Source organism: Galeopterus variegatus, unplaced genomic scaffold (genome assembly GCF_000696425.1).
Source record: "Galeopterus variegatus unplaced genomic scaffold, G_variegatus-3.0.2 Scaffold1011, whole genome shotgun sequence".
NCBI classification, from domain to species: Eukaryota; Metazoa; Chordata; class Mammalia; order Dermoptera; family Cynocephalidae; genus Galeopterus; species Galeopterus variegatus.
The window spans coordinates 457,300-468,473 of record NW_007727122.1 but is presented as its reverse complement, the minus strand read 5'-3'; the positions used below and the strand labels follow the sequence as shown (position 1 = coordinate 468,473).

The window sequence follows — 11,174 nt, the reverse complement described above, 5'->3', positions numbered from 1 at the left end:
TCTCTAATCCAGATGAAATGACTAATCCAAATCACCCAACAGAGCCCCATCCCCTCTCCAGTCCAATAAAGGAGTAACAGGTGTACACATGCATGGACATACAGACACATACCAACACACACACACACACGCACGCAACTGCCCCTAGGGTGAGAGCCAACCCAAACCCAGCCCCGGTTCCAGAGTTCCCAGCACAGTCTGTGCCCCAAAGTATTCCCGTCGGTAGCTGCCCATGCGGCCTTTAAAAGTTCGTGGCTGTGGAGTTCGGGGTGGGCTTCCCCGCCAGGAATCAGCTCTTGTGCTCCACGTTACATTTTTCTTTTTCAGAACGTGACGCCTTCGACACCTTGTTCGACCACGCACCAGACAAACTCAACGTGGTGAAAAAGGTGGGCAAGGGCTGCTGGGAGGGAGGCAAGGAGCGGGTGCAGCCAAGCGCCAGGTGCCCACCTGCAGCTTGCAAGCTCCCTGCCGACACCGGGGTCCTCACTGGCTCTCTGCAAACACAGAGACATCTTCTACCCATCTTCCTCACTGGATGCCTCATCTGGTCCCTGTCTTTCCATCCCCACTGACCCTCGCCTTCCCTGCGCTCAGGCAGATGCACCGAAGAAGGGACTGGAAGGCTGAACCTAGTTGGGCCATTTCATCTCTGGCCCTCTTCCTGATTTCCTTTCCTTTCGGCCCCCACAACCCTGGGCTCAGACACCCCCCTACCATTCTGCCTCTCAGGACCTCCCTGTTCCTTTCCCAGTCCTCCAAGGCCCAGAGCCTGTGGCTCTCCCTGCGGACTCAGGCCCTCTGCAGGAAGAGCACGGGGCTGCTCGTCCTCACTTAGCCGGACCAGTGATCCCAGGCCCGCGCTCGTGGTGTTTTCACCCCAATCCTTGTCCTCACGGGGCAGTCACAGGGTCTGGCACTGGTGGGTCACCTTCTCAGTGCCCGCTTGTGCTTCTCTTTTAGACACTCATCACTTTTGTGAACAAGCATTTGAATAAACTGAACCTGGAGGTCACAGAACTAGAAACCCAGGTGGGTAACAGCCCTGAGCCCCAGGTGGGGGGATGGCCACCATTCCGACTGCCACACCCCACCTCGCCAGGAGGGCTTTCCCCACGGACCCAGGGGGTGAGGGCATGGGAATCTATTCCACTCAGATGGGATGAACTGGATGGAATTTCTTTGCAGATTTTTTCCAACTTTTTATTCTGAAAAATTGCAAAAATGAATACCCATATGCTCTTCACCTAGATACACCAATTGTTAACATTTTTTTTCTCTCTCTCACCCTCTCTTCACCCCTCAATACTTCAGCCTACGTCTCTTAGGAACAAATACATTTTCTTAGATAACTACAGTATGATTATCAGATGCAGGCGAGGTTAACATTGATACATGGATCTATTTAGCTTGAATCATTTGAAATTGCTGATTTTTGACTGTGTCTGACCCACTAAAATGGTGATGTCATATTGTTGGGAAAAACACACTATAGTCAGATTTTGCCGGTTTTCCCAATATCCCCGCATGCTGCATTTACTTGTTGGGTCTGCTTAGTCTCTTTTTAATATAGAACCCCTTGGCCTTTCTTGGCATGACACTGACATTTTTGAAGAGTGCAGGCCAGTAGGTTTATAGAATGTCCCTCAATTTTTCCCCCTCGTGATTAGATTTGGGTTGTGCATTTCCCCCTGAGTAGCACGGGGTTCTTCCCAGCATGTCCCATCAGGAGGCACTTGTGTCTATTAGCCCCATTCCTGGTGACAACTTGGACCACTTGGTTAAAGTGGTTTCCTAAACCAGACATCCCTACTGTAAAGTTCTTTTTCTTCCCTTTATACTTAAAAACTAATCTTTATCAGGGAGATACTTAGAGACTAGGCAGTGTATCCTGTTTCCCAACATCCTTTCGTTCTTGGTGAATTTCTGCAGTGTGGTTTTCTTTCAAGCATGTGGGCACCTCCCTTTTTTTTTTTTCCTGACCGGTAAGGGGATCGCAACCCTCGGCACGGTGTGGCCCACACCACGCTCAGCCAGTGAGTGCACCAGCCATCCCTATATAGGATCCAAACCGCGGCCTCAGCGCTACCAGCGCCACACTCTCCCGAGTGAGCCACGGGGCCGGCCCCTCCCATTATTTTTAAAGGCAATTGCCCGATCTGTTTCTGAGCTCTACCTGAGTGTGTCTAGACTCTGTGGAATGAACTTCATATACTCTTTTGGGAAATAAGGAATGCTCTGGAAAAGTGATATTTCCTCCAGTGGGCTAGAATGGGCTTGGAGTTTCACTTCAGTTTCCAAGGGCAAGGAGCGCTATGAAAGGGAGTCAGCGCCCAGCACTTTGGGTGTCTGTGGGTTGTACCCTCTATTCCCACCAAGTCGGCAGAACCAGCCAGCAGTGGTGGGGAGCAGTCTGGCACTCAGAGCTCTAAGTACCCCTAACCCAGGTCCCCCCGAGTTCACAGATTAGATTCTTTTATTCTCAACTCATTCCAGACACAGCCAGGATGAGGCCCAGCTGCCACCAGGAGGGCCTTGATTTTGACACAGATTCTGGGGTCTGCTCTCTCTTGTCCACCCCTGGTGGCATGGGATGAGTCATGCTCAGGCCCTACTCACCCAAGTTGAAGGCCAATGGATGGAAGCAGGGAGAAACTGCCCCTAGGTCAAGCCCATGCTCGAGGTCTTATGCCCTTTAGGAAGGCTGAGCTTATGCCCAGCAAAGCTCTCTGAGCACAGACTCTGGGCCCAGCCCACAGTCCAGGCAATTCAGTCTAGTTCTTTTAAGTTCTCCAAGGTGATTCCAAGAAATCTGGCCTTTTGCAAACTCCAGCAACTGTTGTTTATGCCCACAAACATTTGGTGGCCCAGCCTCCTTTGAAAGTGTTCTAGAATATCAGATATGCATCTGACCCCTATGAATGGACTGTGCTAAGGCCATGCTCTATACCTGGAACACTTACTTCCAAATCCCACTCATCCCAAGCCCCCCACTGCCTCCACAGGCCTGCCCTGATTGCCCAGCGCAGGCTCATCTCACCCTCCCTTGAGCAAGAGACCTGCAGCCTCTGCACTTAGCCTAGGAGTGTCTTGTCCCTTGGGCCAGGTTCCCCAACCCGTCTGGCTTCAACTGTCTAGGACCAGACTCTAAGCCTCTGGCCATGGCCTGCAGGACATAGTTCTGCCTTGCCAACAAGAGCCAGTAAGGCATGTCCTGATTGCTTTGTTGTTTTCCCAGACAGTAACAGCAATAATTAATATTTATTAAGTGCTGACTATATGCCAGGCGGTTTAGAGGCACTTTACACATATTAACTAGTTTAGTCCTCATGATAACCCTATGAAGTTGATACTATATATATATATGCTGTTATCATCTGCATTTTATAGATGAGGAAAATGAGGCACAGAGAAGTTATGTAGCTTGCCCAAGTCACACAGTCAGTAAGCACCAGAGCTGGGATTTGGACCCAGGAGGCCTGGCTGCAGAACCCATATTCGTTACAGCTACACCTTGCTGCCTCTCAAGCAATAACAAAGTGAGATGTGAGAAAGGAGAATGCACAGGACTGTCTGCTGCTGGAGTTTTTTCTCTGCCTAAAAAGCACAACTTACCCCAGTGGCTTGATGCCACTCGCCTTGGACCTCAGCTTTCCCTCCTCCCTCCGCCCCGCCCTAGCTAACTCCTGCTCATCCCTCAGACCCTCCAGAAGACTTCTCGGGTGCCTGCCAGGAGTGGGTGACCTTTCTCAATCTGACTCAGAGCGGCTGTTGTGCTGCCTCCACATCAGTCTCCCCACGTGACTGTGAGCTCCTCAAGGACAGGAGCCTCGGCTGGCCCAACTCTGGTCCCTCACGCCCAGATCAGGAGTTGGTGCACAGTCTATGCTCAATAAATGCTGGATCAACTGAGATGTGGACTGTGTGGCTGCTGTGTTGGGCCAGCCAGACTGGAGAAGGCCTGCTGCAAAGCAGACCTGCCGCCTCGGGCCACTGCCGCTCACCACCACCAGGGCCTTGGGAGGCAGCCTGTGGGTGGGATGACATAGATGCTGATGAGGCCCCTGGATGGGGCTTGGCTAGGAGGTTCAGGGGCCAGTGGCTTCACCTGGCTGTCTCTCTCCAGTTCGCAGATGGAGTGTACCTGGTGCTGCTCATGGGGCTCCTGGAGGGATACTTTGTGCCCCTGCACAGCTTCTTCCTGACCCCAGACAGCTTTGAACAGAAGGTAAGGGGAAAGGACATCAAGAGATGCCCTAGCCCACATCACCTGACTCATCTGCCCACACCTGCACTGGGGATAATCCAGGAAAAAGGCAGAGGCCTCCCCTCTGCTCAGGGTCTTCAGTGGTTGGCAGGGGGGCCCTTCTGATGAGCAGCTGAGCTGGGAAGGAGCTACCTGCAGATCACTTGAGTGTCCTAAACAGTCCTTTCCTTCCCTTGCAGCCTGGCTCTGGTCCCTAGTCATGTGCTTCTGCCACTGCCACAGCCCACTCTCATCTCTCCCCAGAGGTGACGGGGAAGGTGCTATGAGGCTGGTCAGACCTGAAGCCCACACCCAGCCATGTTCTGGTGGCCCCTCTTAGGCTGCCCTCATCCTGCTTCCTATCCCAGAGGCATTTGGTCCAGAGCAGAAACCCTCTCTGCCTCTTGGACATGCCTTGCCATCTGAGCCTCACAAATGTGTGCACTGACGTCCCCGTGTTTGAAGTCCTGGCAGTTGGCACAGAAACATGGTGTGACAGGAAGAGGACTTTGAATTCCCCAGAATCACTCCTCCAACAGTAGGCTGGGATCGGCAAGCCCATCCTCCACATGGCCTGCCCATCATGGTAGCCATGGTGCTCCTTCACTTTCCAGGGGCAGGTCCCGGGGCCCCCAGGGGTCTAGGAATGAGTGTGCAATGACATATGCACTGCGTCTCTCTTGCCAGGTCTTGAACGTCTCCTTTGCCTTTGAGCTCATGCAAGACGGAGGATTGGAAAAGCCAAAACCACGACCAGAAGGTACTTTGCTTATCTCTAGGTTTGTGACAACAGAGTGAGACTTTCTCCCTGTACACGAGTGTTCGGGGCACAGGGAAAGGCTCAGATTTTGTAGCAGAGGGAAGAGTTTTCTTTTCTATAACTGTTTTTGCTGTTTGCCAGGGAAGGTGGGACTGGGTGCAGCTGCTCAGTCCTGGAGACCCTTTGTGAGCTGCAAAGCACACAGCCAGGTGGAAGGAAAAGAATTTGAAATCCCATGCAGGAGATCACAGGGACCAGGGTCTGAGCAGAGGAGCTCCTGCAGGACCTGCCCTGTGCCCAATTTCCAGGTTCCTCTATTCCTGAAGGCATCTAACCTGCCAAAGAGCTATGTCCCACCAGGCGGTGTGAAGGTGCAGCACAGACAGCTCTGCGCTGAGCTTAATTGTCTCACCGGTCCTGACACCTGGGGAGCTCCAGCTGCTCCGCCTGTGCCTGAGGTCAGGGCTTGATGAGGCTTGATTTGTGGGTTGTAAATATAAGACTAGGGAGCAAAATGCTCCAGCAGCCCTCACATGCTAGTGCTCAGAGCCAGTGTGTGTGCACTTGTGAGCACAGGAGGCACGGCTGCCACTTACCGACTGAACTATTCCCATTTACCAGTGCTGTTGCATTGACGTTGTTGCCACTAATTTCTGCTTTTGTGGAATTGGGACACTGAGAATGCCATTCATGGGCCCTTTTGCTTGCACTTTCCTAGTCGTTGAAAGGCATGGGGACAAGTGGGGATCATGTACTTTCATGCCCCACTGCTGCCTCTGCACTGAGCTCCTCCACCCAAACCTCCACACACAGGGGGTCACACACTGGTCTAATGACCCTGAGACCCTGTAGATCATGATATACCAAGACAGGTGAAACCATCCTGGCCTCAGGGCACTTGCAGTCAACCAGGGAAGAGAAAAGATGTCCCTAGTCACTAAAATACAACAGTCATGATAACTGCAATTGTAGAAGTAAAATTAAGAGGCCATGAAGATTGAGGTGACAACACCTGTGTCTGGGGTGAGGAACAGTTTGAGGGAGATGGTGACAGTTGGGCTGAACCATAAGGATCATGTAAGGTGTTGGTGTGTGGAGATTAGGATGGAGGGGAGAGCATCCCAGACAGAAGGACAGCCTGAGCAAAAGTCCCACCTGGGGAATGCGGACCCTGTCTCATGACTCATTCCAAACCTCAGTAACTAACAGGTCTAGCCAACAAAGGCCAATCCTTATTCTCATTTATTACCACATTGTCCTAAGCCCCTGGTCACCTCTAGGGTAGGACCTCTAGCAGGCTGGTGTCCCCTGGGGCTCTCTCCCTGGCAAGGCCACTCTAGCCATCCTACTGCCATCGGGAATGGACTCAGCGCCCTGTGGTCAGATGATGAGCAGCTGCCCCTGGGTAGGAGAAAGACCATGGGAGAGTTCTGGCCATTGCTTCTACTTCCATTTTCTTGAACTGCTTCATATGAAACTTCCTGGTTACAGACTGGAAGTACTTCTGATTTTTTACTTTTCAGGCATTTATTTCCCTCAGGATGGATCATTTTCCCAATATCAATCAATCTATAGAGAAGCATATAGATGACAGTTCTTGTGCAATTATTGAGCTGCTTAATACGAAACTTCCTGACCAATGTGAATGGAAAAACACATCTGTTTTATTTTGTTGTTACACTGGGCATCACGCCCGTGCTGAAAATTTCCAGTGCATAAAGGAGAATTGAAATGGTATTCTGGGAACTTGTACTTTGTGAGAAGTGTATCCCAGCCTTCCTTCTGTTTTCTGTGCTTCTGCCTGGAAAGTGAGATTCAGTAGTAAATGCTGCAGACTTTACAAAAGGTGACAATATGGGTAATTCTCTGAGGGTTTTTCAAAATCAAATAGGCTGTGGTGGAGGTATTTTTCATGGCAAAATGTTTTTAAGGTTAGGAAAATGCATTCTCTGCCATGTGGCTTGACACCCAAAGCTCTGTTGTACCTTGACATTCCCTGGAAACTTTGGGTTTGCATCTCAGATGACTTTTGCTCTCCAGGCTTCATAACCTTTTAGTATCCCAACTAGTTTGAGCCAAGGGTTAGCATCAAGTTCATGACCTATGTATGCATCAGTTGAAATATTGGCATGAAGATGGTGGCTTTTTTTCCAGGACAACACACCACATATCTTCAAATGCTCCTGCCTACCCTGTTATCACCATTCCAGTAGACTCATCATCAAATATGGATAAGACCCCAGCATAACAGGCAGGTGGGGACTCAGAAGAAACCTAGTGCTAGGCAAGATTGGAGTCTGTAGACAGCGAGCTGGCTGGTGGAATATCTAAAATATAAGGAGTCTAATAGCCAGGATCAGATTACGGCAAGCAATGTTGGAAAAGCAGGCAGGTGACGGCAGCTTAGTTCCAGGTGACCAATTCACTTGAGGAAGGATTTGGTCAGTGGCTGGTAATATGGAAAGTGTTCAGCTCCCCTTCCCCATTCCTCTAGGAGATAGTTTACAGAAGCCAACAGTGGCAAATATTAAAACTCTGATAATAAGCAAGTGTTAGCAAGGATGTGGAGCAACAGAAACTACTGGTGTGAACATAATTTGATACAACCATCCCTCCCCCAAATGTCTACATCCTAATTCTCAGGACCTGTACACATGTTACCTTACATGGGAAAAGGGACTTTGCAGGACTACTGGTGTGAACATAATTTGATACAACCATCCCTCCCCCAAATGTCTACATCCTAATTCGCAGGACCTGTACACATGTTACCTTACATGGGAAAAGGGACTTTGCAGGTGTGGTTAAATTAAGGATCTTGAGATAGATTATCCTGGATTATCATGTAGTGATAGCGTAATCACAAGGGTCTTTACAAGTGGAAGAGGGAGATGAGAGTGGCAGGGTGACATAGCGTGAGAAAGGCTCACCAGCCAGTGCTGGCTTTGAAGGTGAAAGAGGGCTGGGAGCAAAGAACGCAGGCAGCCGCAGGAGCTGCGGAAAGCAAGAGAAGGAATTCTGTGCTAGAGCCTCCAGAAGGCGTGCAGCCAGGCCAGCACCTCGATTTTAGTCTGGTGAGAACGACTTTGGACTGTTGACCTCTAGAACTGTGAGATAATAAATTTGCATTGTCACAGCAGTAGTAGGAAGCTGGTGCACCTGTGACCCAGCAATTCCACTCATGGTTATGCATGTCCATGTACCAGGAGACTAGTCCAAGAAATGCCCATGATAGCCTGCACTGGAGTGTGTGTCCTGTAGACCAGCTAAGCAAATCGGAGTATATTTACATCATGGATTACCACACGACAGTACAGCCTGAACTGAGAAGTCAGGGGAGTTCCTGCAGCACGAAGAAGTCAGGGACTATTCTCTGCAGAAAATCAAGAATAAAGCTGGACAAAATGATCAAAACAACCATTTCGAGGCACTAAAAATCTACCCAAGGTAGACGACAAATTGAGAAGCATCTATTCTTGCAAAACTATAGAATTATAGCATTATTGTTGGCTAATTATAGTTAGACCTCAATGAGACTGTTAAAAAATGCAGAGCTCATGCAATAATATAGATGAATCCTAGAAACATAATTGAGTTTTTTTAAAAAAGCAAATCACAAAAGAATACATGTAGTATGATCCCATTTATATGAAGTATAAAAAGAGGCAAAATTAATATCTGTTGTTTAAGGGTGCATGTGCTGATGGAGAACTGTTAGGAAAAGCGAGGAAGCAATCACCATGAAAGTCAGGACAGTGGTTATCCTGGAGGGGTGAGGGAAGGATGTGACCAGGAGAGTGGAGGGGGAGGGGGCACTTCTAGGGTACTGACACGGATTTATTTTTGACATGGGTAGTGGTCACATAAGATTCTCTTCCATGTATTTAAAACATATATGTTGCCTGTACTTCCTGGATGTTTTTCATTTTTAAAAAATTTTAAATATTTAAAGAAAAAGAACAAGCTCAGGACATAGGGTAGCAGGTCACTACCAAAATGACCCATCTCGAAAGCATGGACCCTGTCCCAGTGGGAGCAGACAGGGAAGCAAGGCAGAAACTGAGGATGAGATGGACCCACTGGGGGTGGCTTGGGGGCTGGGCTGAGATGGGCATCTACTGCCAGACTCACCCATGTAGCCGGCCTATAGCAGCCCAGTTTACCCCAGCCCCCACCAGTTGGTGGCAGTGAGCCACCAAGGGTCCTCTCACCTTGGTCAAGGGACTTAGGGACCCAGAGGGGAAGCATCAGACAAGGGGCCTCAGCAGCTGCCTCAGGATAAGGGAAATTGGGGTGTCACAAATGGGCCCACGGAGGCCTGTCCCTTCATGTAAAGACTAGGTCTCTGTGAAGAGAGCTCCCCCTCCTTCCTTTGACTTCTGCATCATTTAGAGAACCACAAACTCCTCGTGGATGGTCCTTTAATGGATGGAAAGAGTCACTAATGCCGCTCAGTGAGAAGAGCAAACAATAAACCCTTCCCCTGGCCAGAGTCTCTTTCTTCCTAGAGTCTCCTGGGATCTGATTTGTCCCTTCCTTGGCCCCCACCTGCCAGCCAGCCTCTGCTCTGGTGACCTCTAACCAGGAGCTCCACAGTCCTGTCTGCTCCCAGAGCGGGGCCCTGGGCCAGCACACACAGGTGGTCAGAGCAGCGCTAGTTGCTAACTGCACAATTTATTAGGCCAGGGCTTTAAAAAGGCTCTGTTTGTATAACATGGAGTCACACTACCTTCCTGGGAGTCCACAGCCCCTCTCCTGGCCGAGGGAGCCCAGTCACCCACTGGCCTGCTAGTCTGCCCTGAACTATCTGAGTGGCCAGCCGTTGGCCTCCTTGATAAGAACAGATGCTAAGTAGTGTCTCTGACTGTAGTCTCCCCTCTTCGCCCGGCCCACCTAGTGATGATGGTGGTGGTGAAGAAGCAACTCAGATTTCCCAAGCAGCAGGGCTTAGTCTATGTGAATGATGCCCCCTGGAGTTGTGCTGTGTACAGACTGCCCAGCCGTACAGAGCAGTTCTGCTAATGGGCAAAGATGGGAAAATGGGAAGGAAACTACCATTTAGGGGGCCCTTAATGTGTACTAGGTGTTTTTCATAAAGGTATTGCCCAATTTTACCAGTAAGAAAACTGATTGAAGAAGTTAAATGACTACCAGGGTCATGCAGCTGTAGTGGAGACGGGCTTTAAACCTTAGCGGCCGTTAAAATTAAATAGAACAGTTGATCTGAAACATTCTCCTATATTGGACATTTTCTTTCTCTAGCAACCTCAGAATTCACCTGTATTTAAAAGGGGAAAACAGATCCTCCTGCCTCCATCTGTATCTGTCCTTCCTCAGGCCCCTAACTCTTCCCTGTGACTCACGCCCACTGCCTCCACTTCTTATCTGCCCCTTCTGTTAACTCTTTACCTCCACCTGCTCACCACCTCGCTCTTGCCCAGGCCACCTGCTGGGGCCATGTCCCCTGGGAACTCCTTCTAGTCCTTCACCTTGTCACCATCTTGGGAACATGTGACCCTGTTGTCCACCCCCTCTTCTTGGAATTTTCTTCCTTGGTTCCCAGGACACTGAACAAACATTGGTTCGTGTATCTGTTAATATTATTGGAGCGTCTGTGCAAGCCAGGGACCCACGTCACAACAAAATAAGATGGACTCTGTGCTGAAGGTGCTTGTGGTCCAGGGCAGGGGCAGATGCTAATCATAGCACACAAATCACTGATTTAGAACTGGGAGCTTTGAGAACATAAAACAGGGCACCTTCGCCCCGGCCAGTGTCAGGAAGGCTTCCCTGAGGAGGTCGTGCTTGGAGTTGAGGTCTACGGGAGGATCAGGAGCCAGCTACTTGGGAAGAGTAATCTAGATATTGCAACAGCATGGGCAGAGGCCAAGAGCAGCCCATGGGGAGGCAGTGAAAGGCAGCCGGTGTGACTGTGGTGCACAGTGAATGGGGTGGTGGGGGACAGCATGGCATGAAGTGAGACTGGAAAAGTAGGCCTGGTCAGATCATGAGAGAGCCCAGAGGCCATAGGATGCCACCTGGCCAAAGGAAGTTGATTCAGGGTAGGACTCCTGGGCCGGCCCGGTGGCGCACTGCTATAGTGCGTCGCTTGGGAAGCGCGGCAGAGCTCCCGCCGAGGGTTCGGATCCCACATACAGACTGGTTCCC

At 50.1% G+C, this 11,174-nt stretch overlaps 1 protein-coding gene across 1 annotated transcript in view; it reads left to right on the top strand.

The window, feature by feature from the left end:
• PARVA (parvin, alpha) overlaps positions 1 to 11,174 on the top strand; it is a 56,748-nt gene that overhangs the window by 42,609 nt on the left and 2,965 nt on the right. Inside the window, exons 8-11 of the mRNA XM_008574189.1 lie at positions 328 to 389; positions 964 to 1,032; positions 4,127 to 4,228; positions 4,934 to 5,006. Coding sequence (XP_008572411.1) covers positions 328 to 389; positions 964 to 1,032; positions 4,127 to 4,228; positions 4,934 to 5,006 — 306 coding nt within the window. The remainder of the gene's footprint in view (positions 1 to 327; positions 390 to 963; positions 1,033 to 4,126; positions 4,229 to 4,933; positions 5,007 to 11,174) is intronic.